The 21,904-nt window shown below is 49.7% G+C and overlaps 7 protein-coding genes across 7 annotated transcripts; 5 read left to right on the top strand and 2 right to left on the bottom strand.

Annotated features, from left to right (window-relative positions):
- Positions 1-6: 6 nt before the first annotated feature.
- Positions 7-2,438, top strand: V8C40DRAFT_248074 (uncharacterized protein). The gene is made up of 2 exons (XM_083216458.1): positions 7-2,009; positions 2,101-2,438. The coding sequence occupies exons 1-2, from the start codon at positions 391-393 to the stop codon at positions 2,243-2,245; spliced, it is 1,764 nt and encodes a 587-aa protein (XP_083072112.1). The 5' UTR covers positions 7-390; the 3' UTR covers positions 2,246-2,438.
- Positions 2,373-5,796, bottom strand: V8C40DRAFT_248075 (uncharacterized protein). The gene is made up of 2 exons (XM_083216459.1): positions 5,437-5,796; positions 2,373-5,384 (listed from the first exon to the last, which is right to left on the bottom strand). The coding sequence occupies exons 1-2, from the start codon at positions 5,544-5,546 to the stop codon at positions 2,507-2,509; spliced, it is 2,988 nt and encodes a 995-aa protein (XP_083072113.1). The 5' UTR covers positions 5,547-5,796; the 3' UTR covers positions 2,373-2,506.
- A 140-nt stretch (positions 5,797-5,936) lies between these two features.
- V8C40DRAFT_248077 (uncharacterized protein) lies at positions 5,937-8,260 on the top strand. Its single transcript, XM_083216460.1, has 2 exons — positions 5,937-6,360; positions 6,758-8,260. Exons 1-2 carry the CDS (start codon positions 6,222-6,224, stop codon positions 8,053-8,055), a joined length of 1,437 nt encoding a protein of 478 aa, XP_083072114.1. The 5' UTR covers positions 5,937-6,221; the 3' UTR covers positions 8,056-8,260.
- Positions 8,112-10,303, bottom strand: V8C40DRAFT_248078 (CrcB-like protein-domain-containing protein). The gene has a single exon (XM_083216461.1). The coding sequence runs from the start codon at positions 9,949-9,951 to the stop codon at positions 8,422-8,424; it is 1,530 nt and encodes a 509-aa protein (XP_083072115.1). The 5' UTR covers positions 9,952-10,303; the 3' UTR covers positions 8,112-8,421.
- A 265-nt stretch (positions 10,304-10,568) lies between these two features.
- On the top strand, positions 10,569-11,874 carry V8C40DRAFT_36352 (uracil phosphoribosyltransferase). Its single transcript, XM_083222893.1, has 3 exons — positions 10,569-11,087; positions 11,146-11,245; positions 11,324-11,874. Exons 1-3 carry the CDS (start codon positions 10,908-10,910, stop codon positions 11,722-11,724), a joined length of 681 nt encoding a protein of 226 aa, XP_083072116.1. The 5' UTR covers positions 10,569-10,907; the 3' UTR covers positions 11,725-11,874.
- Position 11,875: 1 nt separating this feature from the next.
- Positions 11,876-14,888, top strand: V8C40DRAFT_36353 (uncharacterized protein). The gene is made up of 6 exons (XM_083222894.1): positions 11,876-12,316; positions 12,409-12,634; positions 12,696-13,284; positions 13,369-13,645; positions 13,703-14,010; positions 14,071-14,888. Exons 1-6 carry the CDS (start codon positions 12,143-12,145, stop codon positions 14,846-14,848), a joined length of 2,352 nt encoding a protein of 783 aa, XP_083072117.1. The 5' UTR covers positions 11,876-12,142; the 3' UTR covers positions 14,849-14,888.
- A 421-nt stretch (positions 14,889-15,309) lies between these two features.
- Positions 15,310-17,259, top strand: V8C40DRAFT_248082 (glutathione S-transferase). Its single transcript, XM_083216462.1, has 2 exons — positions 15,310-16,447; positions 16,525-17,259. Exons 1-2 carry the CDS (start codon positions 15,872-15,874, stop codon positions 16,723-16,725), a joined length of 777 nt encoding a protein of 258 aa, XP_083072118.1. The 5' UTR covers positions 15,310-15,871; the 3' UTR covers positions 16,726-17,259.
- Positions 17,260-21,904: the final 4,645 nt, after the last annotated feature.

The raw sequence follows: 21,904 nt of genomic DNA on the forward strand, positions 1-21,904 counted from the left end.
TTAGGGGCTTGCCTTGCTTGTGCTATTATTGTTTCGAAGCGAACATGCCCTGGGTCAGCCTCCATAGCTAATAATACCTCTGGGTTATTAATCCTGTTTCATCAATAAGATGACACGATCCGGCTGGCGATGCGGTGAATGCAGCTTCTTTATCTTTGTTTGTCCTTGAGGGCGAAGCCAATTTGGATGGAAGAAAGATAAGAGGCGAGTTTTGACGCAGCGACAATTGCGCTGAAGCCCAACGACGACGATAGCATCGAGATCGACACCACTATCGCCTTCGCCGTCATCTAGAGCGACGCGAAGAAGAAGAAGAGAGTTGACGAATTCTCTCTCTCTCTCTCTATCCCTTGAATTGAATATTATTCTCAACGATTCTCGCAAGCCGCCATGGAGCCCATCCACGAGGCCGAGGCCAGCGTCTCCCCGCCTACGAGGCCAGTCTTTAATCGAGTCCACTACGATCTCAGCCTCGACACAAACTCTCCGACTTCACCTCCCCAGGCTGATGTGCAGCGCCTCTCGCGCTCCGACACGGCTGTTCACCGCGAGCCGTTTTCGCCGTTGCGCCGTCGACGAAGCACTCGTGTCGCGACCTTTAGAACCATCGACGACACCGACGACTTCGATTTCGATGCCACCTACACGGAACGTCCAGGCTGGCAACCCGGGTCGGAGCCTGGGTTCGACCCGAATTTGCCTGATGGCGGGCATGCCTCGATGCCGACGCTGAGCGCGCCGTGCGAGATTACCGTTGTGGACTTTTCGAAGGACAGGATGGCCAAGAAACACTTTGATAATGATGGCTTTGTGTCGTTTCTGGCGGAGCCTAAGGAGAAGTGGGCAAAGTGCCGTTGGATTAATATCAATGGGCTCTCTTGGGATGTCATTCAGGCGGTTGGCGCGCACAAGGGCTTGCATAAGCTTGCGCTGGAGGATATCATGAATATTAGGAACAGGACCAAGGCAGACTGGTACCCGAGCCACGCCTTCATCGTCATGACGCTGCAGAAGCTGGTCCATCTCGTTGACGAGGATGATGACTCTGACGCGAGCAGCCTCTTGTCGTCACGATCTACGACGAAGCTCAAGAACCTGTTTCGTGGGTTTGGCCGCAGCAAGGAGAGCAAGGTTCCTGGATCTGGGTCTTCGTCTGACCCTGAGAAGCGGACTGTTACAAAGTGCATGACGGAGCTGTCTGAGACGCCGGAACTGCATGAGACGTCCATGATTCGGTCGCTGCAGCGGTATCATGCTTCGGGGAATGAGATTCGTACTGAGTACATGGAGGCGAATTCGATTCTTGCGCCGCTCAACTTGGCTGTTGCGGCTGAGCAAGTTTCCATCTTCTTGACTGCGGACAATACTGTTATTTCTTTCTTTGAGGTTTCTGCTGGAGATATCGAGAGGCCCATTGTCACCCGTCTTAGCAACCCGGGTACAGTCTTGCGTGAATCCTGCGATGCCTCGCTGGTGGTCCAGGCCATCATCGATGCCATTATCGATCTTGCCATTCCTTTGACAGCCGTTTACAACGACGTTCTGGGTGACTTGGAGCTGGACGTGCTCACCTCGCCGAGCATCAAGCAGTGCAAGAACCTCTACATCTGCATCAGCGAAATCAACAAGATGCTACGCTTCCTCAACCCCATCGACAACCTCGTCAACGTCCTCCGCGACCACCGCACCTCCCTAACCCACGAGCAAGCCGTCCTCGAGCTAGAGAACCCGGCCAGCGGCGTCATCGTCACGCCCATGACGCACACGTACCTAGGCGACGTGCTGGATCACTGCATTATTATCACGGAGGCGCTGGAGCAGTGCAAGCAGAGCAGCGAGAATTTGATTAATCTCATTTTCAACACGATTTCGGCGAACCAGAATGAGAGCATGAAGCAGTTGACGACGGTGACGATTATCTTTTTGCCGTTGACGTTTATTACGGGGTTCTTTGGGCAGAATTTCCCGCCGGATGGGTTTCCTGAGATTAATAATGGGATATGGTACTTGTAAGTTTTCCCCCTTCCGTTTTCATTGTTGTTTATGGGGGGTGCAAGGATGAAGAAGCTAATGAAGGGATGCTTTTTTTTTTTTTTTTAGCTGGGCTTGTGCTGTTCCAACGGCGTTTGCGACGGTGCTTATTCTCATGCGCGAAATGATTTATGCGTGGTTCGTGCGTGTGATTCAGAGGAAGAGGGTGTCGAGTCACAGGAAGAGGAACAAGGCCAAGAGGAAGACGAGGTGATTTTGGGGATAGTCGTTTGGGATATTACTCTTGTTCTTAGTTTGAGGAGAAAAAGACGTCTTGTTGTGGATAATGGTGGAAAATGTCGAGATACCCTTGAATGTTATCCGTCTTGGTATATAGATGCTTTTGTTAATCATGATTCTTTTATTATTTGCATAATACTATCTTGTAAATGGGCGCTGAGAATACCCATCATAGACTGAAGACGAAAGAGACCTCATAATATCATTACATTACACTGAATGGCCAACAACCTGTTCAGAAAATATACCGCTCCTCATCAAGCAGCGTCCTCTCTCTCCAACTCTCCTCCACCCACTTCTCGCTCACCAACCTCGACATCTTCCGCCTTGAACTCAATCTCGAGCGCAACTTGTCGCCCACATCCCCAATCTCCATCACATCGTCTCCCAGCACCACAATATGCGTCACCGTCTCGTCGTCTAGCTCCTGGCTGCACGACCCGCCGCCATATCGAATATATCGCTCCCATTTTTCTTTGGTGTTCTCCTTTGCGTCGTCGGCGAGGTAGAAGAGCACTCTGCAGCGTGAGAACATGAAATTTCGTAGCGTGGTGACGTCTTTGCCGTGCTGTTCTAGCTGTTCTAGAAACAGGACCTTGTCGAATGATTCCATTCTTTCGAGTTTGGGCATGTCGCGCAATAATTCTCGTAATTCGTCTACGCTTACATCTCGTGCGTAGCTGTCGCCAAACTGATCTGTATTCTGCGCCGCGGCATCGACCAAGGCGTCCGTCGCATGAAACAGATGGCTCTCCTCATATGGGAGCAGAAATCCTCCGTTAGGCTGGTCCAGACAGTCCTTGATCCATCTGGGTCGTATAATGTCCACATCTCCGTCTTTGATTAAGCTGGCGACCTTCACCACCTTCTTGTCACCGATGAGAACCATTTTTGTGCCTGCGGCGGCCCTCTGTGAGATGGAGCCACCGTTTTCCTTGATGATCGATTCTAGCTGTGTTTTGGTCTTTTTGTATGGTTTCAGGGACTCGGAGAGCACGCAAAACTCGAGACCTTCAAATAGCTTTGACTTATCGCCTTCGTATTGAGGAGGTGCGGCATCATCTCCTGCAATGACGAGCTCCTTCTTGATTCGCTTCGGATTTCTTCTTCTGCGATCTTCTACCGTCATTTCTATTTCTTGACGCTCGGTTTCTACTCTCTGTTTGAGCTCTTGAAACTCCTCGAGGGATAACGCCGTGTCCCAGCTGCGGTCAAGCCGTAGCCTTCGAAATCGAGGGAATCGTAATGTGAAGCCTCGAGCGAATTGATCAGAAGGGCCAACACTGGCGGCTTTGACAGAGACTACCACAGAGTCTTTTGGTCGAATCCACATATCAGGCCGTTCATACTGTTTTGCTTCGCCACCACCAAGCTCAATGTACTCCGATGGCGGGTTTTTGGGATCCCATTCTATCCACTTGCCATCAGTGCGATGCCGAATCTCGGCATAGTCCTCTGTTCGAAAGCCGCCGCCAACTTTGAAGAAGCTGAAGCATTTCTCCGGGTTGGCGCCGGCCTGGATGTGGTTCTGAGTGACGCGGAGACCGCACAAATAACTTGACAATATTCCTCCTCTTCTTCCCGAGCCGTAGTAGCCACCAATAATGACACAGTCGAGCGACTCGCCGAATTCTGACATGTACTCGGGCTTCACCTTTAGCCAGTCGTCGTTGCGGCTGTTTAGACGATACATGGATCGTGGATTCTTTAGGACGAGGCCTTCTGATGCGTTGGCAACTACTTCCCTCAAAAGCGGCTCAATGGCGTCGGCTGATGTTGCCTTTGTGTACTCGTGAACTTCCAATCGTCGATGTACTGACTTTACTGCCTTGCTCAGAGCGTTCCGACGATCGCGCAGGGTATACTGAGTCAATTGCTTGTCGTTTAGGTATAGTATGTCAAATACTCGAAACAAGGGGCGGTGGCCAGCCGCGTTCGAATCGGACTTGTTGTTTTGTTCCGCAATGGCTGCTGACTTTAGAGTACCAAAGGGGACAATCTTGTCAACGCCCATGTCCCAAGTAATCATCTCGCCATCCAAAATCAGGTTGCGAACACCAGGTGCAAAGGCATTCTTTAAATGTCTCGTCAAGCTAGAATTTTCATCCAACAGCCCGTTGCCGTAAAGATAGGTATAGTCCTTGGCTTTTCTTGACCAGAAGCAAAATCTTCGCCCTCCTGGATGACTGGGATCCTCCATCATGTGCATCTGCATGCGCTCACCATCCAGCTTTTCCTCTATCCAAAACTCGGCGTCATCTTCCGTCGGTCGTAAGAGTTCAATCATCTTCTGGAACGAGGCTGGCATTTGGAACTGAGCGAGCTGTGGTTGGAGGCACTGCATCAGTGCAATACCTGCCTCGTCCTGTTCGAGTCTAAACTCGGGATCGTAGAGTTCCCAACACACGCGCTTGAGACTTGACGAAACACTAAAGAGAGCCTCGCCATCGGGGTGCCACAGATACAGAAACGTCTTTTCGGTAGCGCCCACCTTCATCTGCTTCAGAATGATGCGAATGAGCCACATAAGCTCTTCCGCATTCATGCGATTGTAAAAGGTTTCGAAGATGGCAAGGTTCTCGGCTTCTCCGCTCGAGGCAGCCAGCTTGTCCAGTTGGTGATTGACCTCTGCAATCGTTATGTCGCCCACCTGGGTGCGCATTGGTCGTTTGGAAATGACTTCGAAGCATCGGCCGGCGAAATCGCCAGCCAGACGTGCCCCGGTTGTCTGGCCCGGCAGCTTCCAGTGCAAGAGATTGTAGCCGTCCTCGGAGTTTTTGTCAATCTTCATCAGCTTGACGAGAAGCTTCCCTATAGCATTCTCTTTCAGCCCGTAGACGCCGCGATCACGGTCCTTGTCTGGTAGGATGAGGCGCAGAGCAGGATAAAAGTCATCGCCGACTTCCTTTCTCCATCGCGTGATGAACCTCTCGACAATGTGCCGCCTCTGCTCTTGTGGCGATAGCTTGGCCAGCCCATGAGGGCCCTTTTTGCTGGCAGGCACCGATCCGCCAGCGGGCTGCTTCTTGTTGTCATTCAATGGGTTGAAGAGGTCCCTGAACAGCTCCGAAAACTTGAGCGTCTTGGAATGATTCCTCGGCTTATTGGGATATCTTGACCAATGTTAGGAATGATGCTAGCGATAAATATAGATAGCAAACTTACTTTTCGGCCAATTCTTCCTCCGTCAAGCCTCCTGTGCCATATTGAAGGTCATCTTCCCTCAGCGCATCCTCATTGGGAGTCTTTTGCTCCTTGGCCGACCATTTGCTCATGTCGCGCCACGCTGAGGTTGATCAATTGCTATAGTGAGTGGCTTATAGCGTATAGCGTATGACGTGTTGCGCGTAGCTGTTGAACAGGATGCCACCGCCAAGTGAGTCAGCAATTGTATGGAAGAAAGTAAATAAATACGTGAATGAGTGAATGTGAATCAAGGCGAGTCGCGTCTTTGCCTCTTCACAGCTTATAGCCGGGCTTAAATACAGTTGCACTGAGTTGAGGTGAAGTCATTAGAGGTAGAGCTGCTGTTGGAATTGTGGAGCTAGAGGCTGTTGCCTGCATGGCAGCCACACTTTAATGGGGCTCAGCTGCTTATGTAACGGTACCTCGGTACCTTAACAAGGCATCCAATGCACAACATCTTGTGGTCTTGACAGCTTCACCTTTCGCAATGATTGCTCTTTTGGGCATTTTCCGGAGTTTGAATGGCTTTTCCCCGAGACAATTGCAATTGCACAGAATCTTGCAATGAATGACACATGCAACATGACACACAACACATTGACATGTGCGCCTCGGTCGGCAACAGGACCCGATCCGGCTGCTTGGTTGGTATCTCATCTTCTCAGCCTTTCAAAACCACACTGTCTTTCCACTTCACCGAATGAACCAAGCAATGGATAAACCGGGGCTCATCTTGACTTATCAGCAGTCATGTTAAAAACGACATGTTACGTTATGAGCAGCCTCCAAAAACTCAGCGCCGCCAAGAGGAACCACTTGCAGGTACAGTCCCTCATGGAATCATGGCACTCGTGGTCAGTGCAACTCGATCGCGAAGGCAACACAAGGTGACATGCCGCTATGGTAACCGCCTCTTTTCTTTACTCCAAACCTCTACACTTGGAGCCTTTGAGCCCAGTGGTTCCTAGCTGTCGACATGCAAACTACCTAGAAGAGAGAAGGAGATATCTGCCGGTTGGCAGGGGGGCATTGTTCCTTCCAGAGTGCTATACAGAACGTCTTCTTTTCGGAAAGCGGATACCCAGAAGGATGTCTATACTGGAATGGATATCTAGTCAATGTTTGCTGTCTTCCTAGAGCTCTCACAGACACCACAGGAGGCGAGAATACCAATATCATCACACTCGCTACAACGCCTTGGCTGGCCAAAGTACATTTACAACATTCTCAAACTCTACACTCGTTACAGCTTCATCTTCATAGCATCTATTCCAAACTAACGCATTCTATCAACAAGCAGTCATGGCGGACGAAGTTGTTCAGGATCTGGCTGTCAGGGAGCCTAGCTTCCCTGTTGATTACAGTTATGTGATCGAATTTATGGTCGGACAAGAGACGCCGGAATTCGATTACGACTCTTCTCCAGAGAGTTCTTCTTCTGAAAGAGCACGGAACCCGCGACCCCCAAGACTTTGGGCCTGTCCCGTCAAAGAAGAAGACCCTAGCGCTGCTATCCTGGACAAGTGCAAGGATGTGCTGGTGAGAGCGGGCGAGTCCGTAGCCATTTGTCGGGACCCTTCGTCTCCTGATACGAGCATAGAATATTTCTCTGAAGAGAATGGACCGCCCATGGGCTTAGGGGGCCACTGGCTCATCGAACCCTCTCCCACCACTTATTCAAGGCGACACAGCCCTGAGGCGTATGAATGGTTTGGCGTGCGGCTTCGCAGTCCAACTTACCGCGAGCTGGAACTGGTGGATAGGATGACTCCAGTTCAATGGATCCTTGCTTTATTTCGATCAAGAGTCCTGATTCATGTCAACTCGACGTGTAGATTCAACGTTCATGTCAAGCCCGCACTCATGCCAATCTCTCTGCTCACTGCCAAAAAGATGACGACACTGGTGTGGGTTCTTGAGAAGGAGTTGCTTGAGCGCGTCTGCCCCAATTCTTACGGGTTGCCGTACCCTCATGTCAAAACCATGGAAACGTGTTCCCGAATCTCGTCTCTCGTCTGGTATGGCTCTGGAGGAAGATCCCGTCAACAAGATCCCCTTAGGGCTGCAATCTCGAAACAGCATCTTCCCGACCTCCGCAACATGGACCTTTTAACCAGACTCGAACTCGTATGGGATGCTGGCTCAACCGGCGAACTCGCCAAGGGCCTTCTTGGGTACAATGGGGATGCCACGTCGTTTGCTATACGGCCTGCTGGAAAGTACACTCATGGCCCCACGTTTGAGTTCCGCTATAGCCTTTGGCATCCTTACGACGACCTGGACGCATCCCAATACTGGATTGACTTGTCCATACGCCTCCTACGGGCCACATCGCAGAATGCCGACAGGTTTAAGCAGTACATCTCACAGTTGGATGACTTGATACACGGCTTCTCAGTTAACAGCACGCCCCCTACGCATCGATGGAAAGCGCTCTTGTCGACGCTTGGATTAACGGAGGAATGGTCTGCTCCCTGGGAAGCCATCGTTGAGCACTATAAAGCGGGCCATCGGCTTGCCTACCGATTCATCGATCGGCAACAGTTTCTGGCACCATCTGAGTTGCGGGCCCCAGGGCGGCATAAGGTGCAACGATGAAGTGTCCTTCACCCGACTTCTGCCTTTTCTGCGTTTTAATTTGCTTAGCGCTCCTTGACAGCGAATGTTGTATTTATTGCCCTTGGTAATGGGACTTTCTGGCCTAGCTTGAGGGTCGTCATGAGCGCCAGATACTGAGTTATTCTATAGCGATTAAGGCGTGTCTGCAACATGCCACCTGTTCCTAAATTAATATTACTTTTAATCTCCTGTTATGGAATGATGTGCTATGGATGCTATCTAAACTGGAACTGAAGCCAGCCGAAGCCAGCCAAAGATCCGCTCTATGTCTACATTGTTTCGTTAGGTAGTCGGCAGCTCGGGGTCTGTCGTTCCTTTTAATTTCCACTTCCGCGTATTTCTTGATTAAGACACGCAAAGCAAAGGGCTAAAGCCATCGCTCCATCGCAGGCCTCCCATGATGGCAATCATTACTGCCAGAGCGACCGCCACACTGCTAAAGCCATATATATACGAGTGACTTCGTTTCAGGCTGCTCAACTCGGCAACCCACGTGGAAATGGTTGTCAAGCACCCACAGAAGCCATCTTCGATTCCCTGCAGCACTTGACACCCGACGATTCCTCCTATCTGGGCGTGAGCAATGTCCCACGACATACCTAGGACGGCGGTGCCAGCGATGTTGGCAGCAAAGGTACCTAGGGGAAACGAGGCGATCTTGCCATTGAGATAGATGGCAAGGTAGAAGCGGGCGAGGCATCCCAGGGGCGCGAAAACGAGGGCGAAGAGGATCTCGCCGCGCCACTTGTTGTGCGGGGGGAAGATTGCCATGAGGACTGCGCCGAGCCAGCAGCCCCAGCCGAGGAAGACGCCGAGGGGGTCGAGGATCTTGCGGGTTACCGGGTAGGGGATGGACGGGGTGAATCGTTCTAGAGCGATGGCGAGGTGTGCGCCGAGGATTAATCCTGCTAGTGAGAGGGAGACTGTCGTGATGGTCACGGCGAGGAGGGCCATGAATGAGTATCCGCCGTTGCGGCCTGGGATGCCTAGGTTGGGGGTGACCATTTCGTTGGATAGGGCGAGGAAGATGTCGCGGATGAAGCTTGAAAAGCTGGTGAAGCTGCCGCAAAAACCGGTCGCTAGGCCGATGTAGAGAGGGATTGTCTTTTTGGTTGCTAGATGGGCCTTCTTGGCGGCTACTAGATCGATGACTTGATCGCCTTGTCCTGAGCTCTCTGAGCCATTATTTGAATTTTCTTTTGCGCGCGCAAGCATTTGGTCATAGGAAGGTGTTCCCCATTCATAGCGGAACAGCATCCGATCTTCGGAGAGGAAGCCCATGACGAGACTGCCGCCGAAGTTGGCCCATAGAATGTCAAATATGACGGGGTCGCCTGGGTATGTATTCAATGCGCTCAATCCCACGCGCGCAAGGGTGCCCCATATGGCAAAGAAGACGAGGTACGATATCGTGTAGATCTGAGTTGCCAGCCTCGACACATGGTGTTCCTCTTTTTCATTGACGGCTTCGACGTCGGTCAGTTCCGCCGCTGGGGGTTGCAGGGTTGACTCTGCGAGACTGGCGCGTCGCGATTCCCGCTCTTCGCGGTCTCGACTCCGAATCTGCTCTAAGCTGTGGTGCCTGTATATGGACGACTCGGCGACGTTTTCCACGGGGCTTGTTGCCGCGAGTTCATCGAGGTTCGCCCAGTCGTCTGGAATGTCGTAGGACGGGGCTTCCGCGACGGATCGCCGCCGAGCTTCGCGAACAGGGGACGGCGGCGGCTTTTCTGTTGTTGGCGAAATATTTTCGTCTGGGATATCGACTGATAATCCGGCGGTGGCATCGTCGAGGTTTTGGTACGCGATTGGAGCGTTGTAGCTTCCAGAGCTCGATCGCCGCGCTGGGTCGTGTGATGAAGGTGATGAAGCCATTGTGGGTGGGTTTGGAGGTTGTCTTGGCTTGGAGATTCGCTGGAGTTGCTCAGCCGGGCAAGTAGACAGCGTTTGAGCCACGGATCATGTCGTAGTGAAAACTGCGCATTTACTGGAACTGAGAGAAAAAGTGCGATTCATATTTGAGCTGGATGGGAGGGAGTCGGATGGAAGATAGACCAGGGCAGGGGAAAGAATTGCAAAAGCCGAGAATCAACCGCGATCCATCGGCATGTATATCCGGTCAGGGCTGTACCTCTGAGAATTGACTTCATTGTGCTTTGTGAGATAAAATATTGCTCCTATATCGGCATTGAAAAAATCGTATCTGGAAGAATTATTTGAACATCTTGGCATCCTCTAATCAGCATCTTAAATAAACAAATCGCCGTATCGTGCGCTATCCAGCCGCAGCAGCGTATAAATCATGCCCATGTGCCTTATCCAGGCTTGCAAGGTCCATATCCGACATATCCATTCCATGTTATCCTTATCAGCACAGACCCCGCTAACGGCCCTCTCCGATGCCCGATAGCCCGCCTAACAGCTTCCATCTCCACCACTCCGCACAGCGCCGGCAGCGCTATGCTTTAGCACTGGCCTTAGCACTGGCCCCTCCCCCACCTTGAGGTCCCCAAGTCCCTCTGATATGCCATCCCGTATCTCGCTACGTAATTTGTGCCCAGCCCGAGACCATCAGCTGCATCTCTTCTCTTACTTCTTACCTGGTCGGTCCATCACGGCCGCTTCTTTCTCCTCTTTGTCTACCGACTCTTGCTACGGTGCCTATATTCTTATTTTCCTCTGGATTTGTCGCCTTGGTTTGTCCCGGCGTCTCCTTGAAGCCCCGGCCTTCTTCGTCTTACATCGCTTACTCGTAACTCTTACTTCAACATCGCTCGCTTCTCTACATACGCCTAACATTTCCTCCTGATATCCCGATATTATCGCCAATCATGGCCAATTTGCCTTCAAACGTCCATGTCTCGCAGCATCCCAGTCTGCTGGCTAAGCTCAGCCAACTGCGATCCCAATCTGCCAGCCCTCGAGACGTCAAGTCCTTGATCCACGAAATCTCATTAATCATTGCTTGCGAAGCCATCAGCTCCGCCATAAAACCAGCTGATGGACCCAAGGTGTGTAATTTCTTCAGCAAATGTGCATCCTCTTGCCTCCTCTCTAACACAATCGCAGGACAAAACCCCTCTAGGCTTTGAATACACAACTGTCGCCTCTGAGCCCAGCAATATCTGCATAGTTCCAATCCTGCGGTCTGGCTTAGGCATGGTTGAAGGTTTGTGGCACACGATACTCCCCTCCCTTCTCACACCTACATAGAGGCATTGTATAGTGACTAACAACTTGCTTGTAGCTGTACAAACTATGCTCCCAGCCTCAGTACCCATCCACCATCTCGGCATGTACCGCGAGCCCTCGACTCTCGACCCCGTCGAATACTACAACAACCTCCCCCGACAAAACTCCTCCTCTGGCCCTGAAGGCAGCAAGCTCGCCATTATTGTCGACCCCGTCATCGCTACTGGTGGTACGTGCGCCGCGGCTATCCAGACTTTGCGCGAATGGGGTGCCAGGAGGATCCTTGTCCTGTCTGTCCTGGGAGCCGCCGAAGGTGTCCAGAAGGCTGCGGCAGAGTGGCCTGAGGGTACGGAAATTTGGATCGCAGGTGTCGACAAGGAATTGACGGATGGCGGCATGTTGAAGCCCGGCCTGGGTGACGTTGGAGACCGCCTGTTTTTGACCATTGGAAAATAATCACCAAACCAGGCGGCTATCGAAGGAACATCATGGGCAACGAGATGACGAATCGGTTCTTGGGTATAGCGATAGAGATGGTGTTCAATAGGCATAGGCGCAGAGAAATTTTATCTTGGTGGCTTTACTTTTTTTTCTTGGTTTTCTTTTCTTTTCTTTTTTTGGTGCTACTCTATTCTATGGGAACGCGCAATCCAGGAGGAGAGGCGCAAAAGAAGCTCCAGCTGGGGGTATGTTGGAAACTCTATTCACCTGTATATCTGGCCTTTCGCAGTCTTTCAACTGCAAACACTGCAAACACTGCGATCCTGCAACTGCAAATATTTCACAGCCCGCGAGCGCTTTTGCTACAGACCACTCCTGGAAACGACATACAACAGCTTCTATTGCTTACTAGGTATAATATTTTCGTCCCGCCATGGATCCGAAAGACGCAGACTACGACGCCGACGATTCGCGAGCAGAAGACTCATACTCTAAGGGAGAAGAATGCGAGAGTAGTCTTGACCTGTGCTGTGCGGCCTGGCGTACTCCTGAGCAACAATGCGAAAACACTGCCATCATCAGCTGCAAGAAATGCCGTCTCGTAGCTGTAAGTACTTGACCGAAATATAAAATGTCGCCCGCCGGGTCTTGTGTACATCATCTCCCCTCTCTCTTGGATCAACTGACGCGCTTTCATAGTATTGCAGCGAAGAATGCATGGCAAATGACCTGAAAGATCACCATGCGTCAAGGATCCCACCATGGTATCCTCGACGGACAAAGTATGAGGACGGCGAGATTCCTGACCACCCTTTGTGGGAATCGACCACATTCTGGGCCAACTATCCTGCGACTGATGTTTTGAATCTGGCAAAGAACGAAGGATCAGAGTATAACGGCTGCCTGCGCCTTCTTCTCTTGGGTCGTGAGTTTTGCTGTCCCCACGTTGGAACTATGTGACATTGATTTCTAACGGAAACGCCAAGCTTTTGCTCTCCGACACGTAATTTATTCTGTTGTCGCCATGCCAGAGACGGCTAATCCATCACTTGATGTGACCCTCCGTGAAAACAGCATTTGCCATCTTGTGCGGACGTTTCTTTCACTACTCATACTTTCATTGGACACTGTCAACAGTCTTGCTGCCGCAGAAGTCGTTGTAGACGTGTGGTACTCGGCCAAATGGTCTGATTGGACCTACTCTTTTATCGAGAAACACGTGGGACAAAAAATACGAAGTCTTTATCAGGAGATTCAGGCTTGGTATAAGGATAAGGACGAAGATGAACGAAAGTTGTGCTACACGGCGTCACTGGGAACTCCAGACTATCTTACATTTGATGTTTGTCTGGACTGGCATACTTGGACGGATCTTTTGGACTGTTACCTCCAAAAGCCAGAGCTAAGATCAATGGTCGGGCCCAGAGCAAAAGATGTAATAAAATGGGGTGAGCCTCTAGACCGATTATTTCGCACATTCTCGTCGTCAAGAACAGCGGGCTTGATGAAATGGCGGCTCGACGGCATTTTGCAGCCTCACGGTGAATCGGCGTCGGGATACACGATACCGAATCCGTAAGTTTTGTGTTATTTCTATCAAGCATTAAAAAAACGAAGCACGGAGAGTGGAGGATAACGAACCATTACTAACATTTACAGAGCTTTCTATCTCCTTGGCACAGGCCTACCTGAGGGGATTACCAACGAGCCTCTTTCGGAATGGCCGATGAAAGAAATTTTGGGATACGGTCCGTATCCTGCTGAAGACGACGTCTATGGCAAAATGGATTTTTATCTCCGCCGAATGGTTATTTTATTTCGAGCTCGTTTGAAGAAAAAGCCAATCACTGCACATGTCATCGCTTGCGGTCTAAAAGATCTACCAGGACACATCCCAATGTACTACAAGGATTCGCGTTTGTACGATCGCATAGAGGTAATTTGCAATGCAGAGCGCAAAATGGATGAACTTGCTCTAATCTAACGTTATCAGGTTGGAAATTGGTTCGACATTGGTGCTCAACTGTGCTTCTTGGCTTGTGCTCCTCTGCTACGAAACGTGGGCGAGAACCCACATGCAACCATGTTAACCTTGTGCCGACAAAGCGTTATACAGGTAAAAGACGAAGAGGCTGAGAAACAGCTGGAACTCGAGAAACAATACCTATACGGCCCGGCGTTTCCCCTATTAGAAAAACTGGCGCCTCCGAGACAAGCTGCCGGCGAGCCATACAGCACAGCTTTATTGCCCCGACATATAACTCTCTTTATATACCGCAACTGGAGCTTGTTCTCTTGCAGGTAAGTCGATTTGCACAAGCCAGATGTATTCATCATGTAACTGACTATATCCCGGAGTAGATCTCTATTCAATCCCAAACTCTATGGGTTCCTATTGCCTGGAGAGAAGAAGCCGCAGCACCCTAGGGCTCCTGTGACGGTCACGGGGTACCTGGGTGCACAAATGAAGCAGAATACAGTTGTTGACGGATGGGGGAATACACTGTGGCACAGCGAGGATGGGAAGCCCACCATGGAAGAGTTGATGCGTTGGGCGGCCTGGCCAGCCGGAAAGCCACAGTGTTGGTTGGAATGGAGAAAAGTGAGAGACGTGACTGCCGGAGAATTCTTGGAGCACCTTGAATGGGTGCAAGGAACGCAAACACTGCGGATATTTAAGACGTTGTATGGAGACCTTGGGGCGAGGGAGGAGGAAAAGAAGAAGGGGGAGGAAGAGAAAGGGGAAAGAAAAGTCGGAGCTGAGGAGAAAAATGAAAGAAAAGACGGAGATGAGGCTGCGGTGAACGGGGACAAGAGTGCCTTAGAAAGCATGCTAATAAATCCGCTGGCGAAAAAGATGCTGATGAGGCTGACTATGGCGATGGAAATGGCACGCCAGCAAGACAAAGCTGCACTCGAGGAAGAGCAAGCTGAAAGAAACGCCGAAGATGAGGAGAAAGACGAAAGAGACGGCGAAGATGAGGAGAAAGATGAAAGAAGAGACGGGGATGAGGCTGCGGTGAATGGGGACGAGTGTGTCCCAAGAAGCATGCCTATGAATACGCTGTCGAAAGAGACACTGATGAGGCTGAATATGGAGATGAAATCTTCACGCAAGGATGAACATGGCAGTACCTAGTACGACAGCCGAATTCGTTCTTCGCTGCAGCGGAACCGAGAGTGAGGGATGGGAGAGGAAGTGGAACCTAGAGGAATAATCATGACGGAGAATGATACATTGCATTGGTGGTGTTGGAATATGGGCCGTGGTATGTTGTCCTACAGCGAATAAACAACAATATTATACCAGCGTACGCATTCAGTGATATTAGCATAGATATCGATAACAGTGAAAAACGGCATTTGAGATTATCGCTTCTAGTATATTGAACATACTGAGTATGAGTGAAGAGTACGGATGGATTTGACGTTGAATACATCCTCCGTGAATTCTCGGCGACTGGGATGGAATTATGTAACTCATGCCGTTGCCTGACTAGGACTCAATTCACGATGATTAACAAGACGCATGACTAAGAGATGGAGCTTGTTTATATCAGCCTCGAGACAACATTAACTGATTGCAACTCTCGCCTCGAGTGGATTGATTCCAAAGATTTAATCCTTGCAACTCGACAGCTCTAGTTGCTTTGCTTATGGACCGTCGGGGTCCGAGGTCCGCGATCCGCTCAACCTTCTCGCACCGTGCAAGACACGCAACTAACTAGCTGGCTATTCAAACCTCCGCGGCGGGGATTGGAAACTCTCAGTCTCCGGCCTATGAGTCTTATTTGTTGATTGTCCGTGTTCACACGGCTTGGCTAATGCTTGCTTACACTGCTATCTCCGATGGAAATGTGGGGAGTTGTGCCATCGTGCGTTGAATTGGGCAGCCCGGCGAGTTGAGAAGGATTTAGTATTAGGTGTGCTTGCTTTAGGTAGTGATACATTACATATCTGGTGCTAAATAGACTGGGTGTCGTATTGATTGGCCTGACGTCAAATGCGACTATAAATTGCTGGATGTCTGACGTTGTTTGTTGAACTTTCCCCGCTCAAACTCAATCAAGGACGCGGTGAATTCTAGACAACTCCAATTGAAACCGACAGAGGTCAAAACAACTACAGCTACAGAGAAAGATTGAACAAACACAAGACAACAATGGCTGAACCAGAGGCTAAGCGTGTCAAGACTGAGTACGAGCTCATCTACTGGCCGGGCATCCCTGGCCGTGGTGAGGTTGTCCGGTTGCTCTTTGAAGAAGCGGGCGTCGGCTACATCGACACGGCAAAGGCCGCCAAGGCAGCTCCCACAACTCTGTCGTACATGGCGGCGACGAACCTGGGAGACGACAAGAACCCGCCGGTGTTTGCGCCGCCAATACTGAAGCACGGCGAGCTGGTGATTAACCAGCTGCCCAACATCCTGCTGTACTTGGCGCCGAAGTTGGGGCTGGCGCCGGCGAGTGGGGACGCGGTGTATCATTTGAATGCGATTGCGTTGACGATTCTGGATGGGCTTTGTGTGGAGGTGCATGAGACGCATCATCCGATTGCGACAGACAAGTATTATGAGGATCAGAAAGAGGAGGCGAAGTTGAGGGCGAAGGCGTTTAGAGAGCAGAGATTGCCGAGGTATCTTACGTATGTGCAGAGGTTGTTGGATGGGGAGAAGAGTGGCGAGGGGGGTTGGTTGTATGGAGGGGAGTTGACGTATGTGGACTTGGTGCTGTTTCAGGTGAGTCTTGCTGTGATCTTTCATCTTTCTTGTTTTTTGTTGGCTTGTGTTGTGCGAATGCTAATGGGAGATGCCAGTGCCTTGATGGAACACAGTATGCTTTCCCCAAGACGGTGGAGAAGTTGAGGAAGGGAGGCAAGCATGATGGCGTGTTTAAGCTGTACGATGCCATCAAGGAGAGGCCGAATATTAAGGCGTATCTGGAGAGTGACAGAAGGATAGATTACGCGGATGGCATTTGGCGCCATTACCCTGAGTTGGAGGAGGATGAAGAGTGAAGCGGCAGTTGCATGGATTCACAGCGACAATTCAAGTTTTGTTAAAGTTTTGTTGATCGAGTGATGTGAGTTGGCGGCTTGATGCGTGATGATGCTGTTGGCCGAGAATGAAGTGATGGTGTCGGTGAGTTATGCTGACATCCGGCTGCAAGAGGCGGTCAAAAAATATGGTGAATTCATTTCTGAGCGTCTTGTGGAAAGGAACATTACGGGTATAGATGGCTTGTGTTGCCAATAACTTCAATTCACTGAGAAGTGGACTCAATTCTCGTTGTCTCGACCCATTCACTGGCAGTTGTTGGGATTGCGTGATGAGAAATCAACGGATTGATGCTGTAGAGCTGTGTCTTCCCGTCTAAAAGCGGTGAATGAGATGTCTGAGATGTTTCGTTCGCTAAAGATGTGAATGTAGCAAATGTAACTCATTCTGTCTCTGCTTGAGTTGAAAACTATACAAGTCGGTTGTCATCCCACTTCGAAAGACATTGCCATCTCATCCACATTTTATCCTTACAGAATCATGGACTAATACAGACAATCATGACTGGCCAACATGCAGACGACTACTACTTCCTCTTTTACATTCTCGTTTATCTACCGGAAAGAGATCTCGCGTCGATCTAATTGGGCTTCGCCGCGGAACCATGGCACCGATCTAGCAATGCGCCCTTCTTACACACAGAATATTACGGAAGGCCTCTTTGCCTTCTCAGTAGCCGTGGTTGGTGAAGACAAGTGAGCTTACATCAAACACTCATCATCTCTTGTCTCTGTGTTTATTATATGCACTAACTTGAGATGAGTGAAGAGACAGAGATGACGATTATGAATGGCGTTCTAGAACTTCGAACCTGATGAGAGACTTGCTTTCAGAGCCTTACGAATTGTAAGTACATTACTCAAATGAACATGCGGACGCGCCTCCGATCTCTTACTCATGCCAAGCAGAGAAATACTTCCTCAAGCACCCAAGCTCACCCCTCACCATCAACGAATACAACCTAATACACACATCATGAACCAACTGAAGAGCACCGAGTGGCAGGTTGCCAAAGGCACCGGCCTATCCCTCATCCAGCAGTCTGCAGATGCCATCCAGGCTATCGTCTCAATCAACGATTTGATGGTGCGACCATACCTACGGCCAGCACGTCGTTTTACAGAACGGCGTTTCATTCTTGTTCAGAGATTTTATGTTTCTCACTAGAGAAGCAGCTCTTATCCAAGCACATTTCGTGCTTAGAGGAAGCCAGGAAAAGGTATTAATCATGGTTACCGTGATTCATTCCACACGAATTGGTTGTATGGTTCAACTAACGTATGCATAGCTAGCACTCTCGGATGGACCTTTGACGAGCAATGTAAATCGGTGGGATTTTATGGAACCAGAAGGCATTTATTTTCTCGATCACTCGCTTTATGAGAACTCCCAACCGAATGACGGGCAACGATCACTCCAATTACATAACTACACAATCATCATCAGCTCCCACGGAACATGAACGCCGGTCTCACAGACAGTGGGTCGCTGGGATATCCTGAAAGAGGGCGGAAGCTTCGACAACTACCAAGTGCCGCGCATTTTGCGAAAAGGGTCAAAAAACGAGGGAAATTACTGTAAGCTAGAGGCCGAACGTTTTTTCTTGGAATCATTGTACTCAATTTATAGAGGAAACAGACACAAGGTAGAATGCTGCCAACCATACATTTCGACATAATGGCAACATGAGCTCACATCAACAAGCTCTATGAATGCGCATCTACTGAACAACAAACCGATCATGGTGGGCTCACTTCACGCACGCAAGGTCTGACATTAAAGACAAGGACTATCAGCTTGAGCCTGCGATTTGCTCATTGCTGTAACAATGACACAACTATGGACCCGATACCTCGTGTCGCACTTGACAAGTTCCTTGGTTACTATTCACGCCTTATTAGAGGGCTGAGAGTCATGAGACTTGCCGAGTTTCTACACCCATTCCGATTTATTCAGAATGCTTCAGCGACAGATGTGTCTTACCTAGGGCCAAACCTCACTGTGGACGACAACGACATAGATGAGGATCTAGTTCCACAACTAATGACACGCGTAACTTCGCGATATCCCTCCATTGACAGGAACTGCACGTAGATGGGTGCATCCACCTGCAATTCCTGTCAACTTATGCGTTACCATCTACCTGTGTATGCTGCCTGGAACAGAAACTCCTCCCTTGTCAAGATTACCTTCTTCATATATCATTCCCGATACGCTCATCCGTTCGTAAAAGTGACCCGATACTGACAGCTCAGTAGATGATGAGATGAAATCCACCAACTAGCAAGGCAACAGCTCAGAGATGAGATCGCAGCACGAAATACAGCTGCGTATACACCAAGACCCAACACCCATACTTTCGCTCTATGGACGAGTAGGACCGCAAATAAACACCACGTTGATTTGACGGATGAAGAGGACCATTTCACTCTTTCTTCTTGCTAGAGGTCGATCAATTTCTCCACCTGATCTTTCCGGCCTCCCTGAGCTTTCTAACAAAAAGGAGAAGAAGATCAATTGCCAGTCAATATATCAATCCGTGATTAGTGATTGCGGTGGCTTGCTGGTCTTTTCACATATTAATCAGGCAAATCTGGAAGCAGCTTTTCACGCAATTCTCAGCCTCGCAAAGCGCCTTCGCAGCCTTGCTCAATCAACACCACGATGACTTTTACGAAGGAAGGGTATAATTCTCTCCTCATTCGAGCAAAATCACGGCTTACACATGGATAATCCAAGATTGCATCAGAGCAAATTGTAAAGAACCCTTGATGAAGGTCAATCCGAATCGAAATGATGGAAGTTTGACAACGAATGTTCGAGTTGACAATGACGACCGATAATGCTCACACCAGAAAGCTTTCAGTTCTCCATGTACGTTAAGCAACTTCATGAATCTGAATTGTATTAACGGTTAATATAGTAAGCGGCTTAGAACTGATGAATGAATTCTAAGTAGAAGGAAGTTGTAGCCTGAACAAGTTACCAAAAAAAAAAAAAAAAAACACATTGATTGAGCGGCAACATTTAGCTCATTTGTCGCCCTCTTAACGGCAGAGACAACAGAGCTTTGTATCTTGCCGAACCTAAAGTGCCTCTGAAACACCTATCAACATTGCTAACTCAAACAGAGCTCTATTCATCTCATTCCCGCGCGCCTGTCAGCCCCGAAATGCTCAACAAATCCGAGCACTACAAGAACTCTTAGCTACATCGGTCGCTAAAAGAGGTTTGATGCAAATGCTGCCCTCTGGGCACAGCTTCTTAGTTGGCGTCTACAAGACAACCGAAGATCGAGACGAAGCGGTTACTGCTCTGAAGCAAGAGTCTGTCACCTACAAGGAGATGAAAGAGCCACCGACGGTAGTCCCATTTAGCCAAAAGACAACCAGCACAGACGGTCCAGCCGTCTGGTACATCAAGACGTCGTTGTTTCGTTGCCTGTAAACGAGCCATTTGTAAGCTCTTCACGGTCGGCAGCACTTAAGCGTGTCTCGGTTGTGAGCTTCTCGGCCTTCTTTTGAAGGAAGGCGAGTGAAGAGCAGACGAACAGTGTTCATGGATATGTTCCTTTTATAGTTTGAGCCAGCTTCTTTGTCTCGGAACAAGAACACCCTCACAGTGGCCGAGATCGTGGAATCTTCTTACTACTCCTGCATATCGCACACAGTCATCCAATGGGGGTAGCTATTCATGGAAGAGGTCCTGTTCATGGGAGCCAATCTGTGAATTTGACAACGAATCTGGTTTCCCCCGATATATCTTACTACACTTGGATTTTGACAAGATGTGGTTTCACATTGTGCCTAAGCACCGTCAAGAGCTCATATCGTAAAAGACTGCAGTACCATATCGATGTTAGGACTGTTCCAGAAGGTCTTTCGACGAGCGATAAGAGATGATGCCGACTCCACGGACGACAAAGGTTGCCACATGAGATTATTTACCCAACTCTTACGTCAATCACTTACACCAATCATAGCGTCAAACACCATCCAGGAGTTTTGCACGCCTACATTACAGGGGAATTCTATGAGGAATGGAACATACTTTGCCGCTCTCCTCCGCTGCCTACCATCGAGCCGCCTTCTCATCAATCAAGCACGGAAAACTCTCCGAAGGAGTCAAGAAGATGAAGGCCGACCGAAAAGATCAGAAGGGGGCTGCCACAACTGACGCACATAAGGCATACATGAGGGAGAATACCACAGCCTATCGCGAGTACCTTGAGGAACAAAAGAAGCAGCTGTTGAAGCAGGCGGAAGAGGGTTCAGGCCACTGGTCACATCGATTTTACGCTGTCCGCCAACCATCGAGCACATGGTGACGTCCATGATTGGGCCCGAGGGGCCCGAGGAGCCCTCTATGTGTCAGACATGAAAACTATCCACGGCAAAAACGACGAGATGTCGTTGACACCATCGCTGACAAGACCTACCTGAGAATCGCCACAGAGCAAATTTACGTCAACAGAGGAATTGACAGAGGAATGAAAGAGGAATTGACAGCGATCCCATTGTCGTCAGGCACCAGATTACCAGGTCCTAACTTCAGCGCTTTTTGCCAACGGTCCCCTCAATCCACACCCAATTACAGTGCGGTGCCCTGACACACCACGTACTTGACAACACACAAGACCAAGATCACGAAGTTCAAGATCGCGAGGTTCGATATCGCGATGCTTTCCCTCCCTGACGATGATGCCTTCCTCGGCGATGATATTCTGGATATGCAGCTATCATCAGAGATGTCAATTGGCGCTGGCCTCGATGAGATTCGCGCCTTCTTCCCATCAGACGCGCCGGCGGCATCAGAGGCCCCGGCTGCTGAAGTTGACTTTGACGATGACGACTTTGATGACCTAGAGTGGCCGCAACCCTATGGGTTTGACGGCGAGATCGCGTTCCAACGGCCTCGTTATTTTTGAACGAATTGGGTCGGATTGATAGTCTATAGTGTTGTAATGTGAAATTTTGTATGGTGACTTTCTTTCCTAGTGTGCTGCACTGGAATTTGGTGTATGGGTGTGGCAATTGCGATTGAGGGGGGTAAATCTAACTTGTGTTGTGGAGTACTACGGTGAAAAAGAAGACTTCAAAACATCCTTCGGGATCTTAGATACTTATTTTATAGATTATC

The sequence above is a fragment of the Trichoderma camerunense genome (genome assembly GCF_050948025.1).
Source record: "Trichoderma camerunense strain CBS 138272 chromosome Unknown V8C40scaffold_11, whole genome shotgun sequence".
NCBI classification, from domain to species: Eukaryota; Fungi; Ascomycota; class Sordariomycetes; order Hypocreales; family Hypocreaceae; genus Trichoderma; species Trichoderma camerunense.

Coding starts and splice junctions, on each gene's coding strand:
- V8C40DRAFT_248074 (XM_083216458.1), top strand. CDS start 391: ATGGAGCCCATCCACGAGGCCGAGGCCAGCGTCTCCCCGCCTACGAGG. Junction 2,010..2,100: donor AATAATGGGATATGGTACTT/GTAAGTTTTCCC, acceptor TTTTTTTTTTAG/CTGGGCTTGTGCTGTTCCAA.
- V8C40DRAFT_248075 (XM_083216459.1), bottom strand. CDS start 5,546: ATGAGCAAATGGTCGGCCAAGGAGCAAAAGACTCCCAATGAGGATGCG. Junction 5,385..5,436: donor GAGGAAGAATTGGCCGAAAA/GTAAGTTTGCTA, acceptor ACATTGGTCAAG/ATATCCCAATAAGCCGAGGA.
- V8C40DRAFT_248077 (XM_083216460.1), top strand. CDS start 6,222: ATGTTACGTTATGAGCAGCCTCCAAAAACTCAGCGCCGCCAAGAGGAA. Junction 6,361..6,757: donor CAAGGTGACATGCCGCTATG/GTAACCGCCTCT, acceptor ATCAACAAGCAG/TCATGGCGGACGAAGTTGTT.
- V8C40DRAFT_248078 (XM_083216461.1), bottom strand. CDS start 9,951: ATGGCTTCATCACCTTCATCACACGACCCAGCGCGGCGATCGAGCTCT.
- V8C40DRAFT_36352 (XM_083222893.1), top strand. CDS start 10,908: ATGGCCAATTTGCCTTCAAACGTCCATGTCTCGCAGCATCCCAGTCTG. Junction 11,088..11,145: donor AACCAGCTGATGGACCCAAG/GTGTGTAATTTC, acceptor ACACAATCGCAG/GACAAAACCCCTCTAGGCTT. Junction 11,246..11,323: donor TGGCTTAGGCATGGTTGAAG/GTTTGTGGCACA, acceptor ACTTGCTTGTAG/CTGTACAAACTATGCTCCCA.
- V8C40DRAFT_36353 (XM_083222894.1), top strand. CDS start 12,143: ATGGATCCGAAAGACGCAGACTACGACGCCGACGATTCGCGAGCAGAA. Junction 12,317..12,408: donor AGAAATGCCGTCTCGTAGCT/GTAAGTACTTGA, acceptor GCGCTTTCATAG/TATTGCAGCGAAGAATGCAT. Junction 13,646..13,702: donor GTTTGTACGATCGCATAGAG/GTAATTTGCAAT, acceptor TAACGTTATCAG/GTTGGAAATTGGTTCGACAT.
- V8C40DRAFT_248082 (XM_083216462.1), top strand. CDS start 15,872: ATGGCTGAACCAGAGGCTAAGCGTGTCAAGACTGAGTACGAGCTCATC. Junction 16,448..16,524: donor TGGACTTGGTGCTGTTTCAG/GTGAGTCTTGCT, acceptor GGGAGATGCCAG/TGCCTTGATGGAACACAGTA.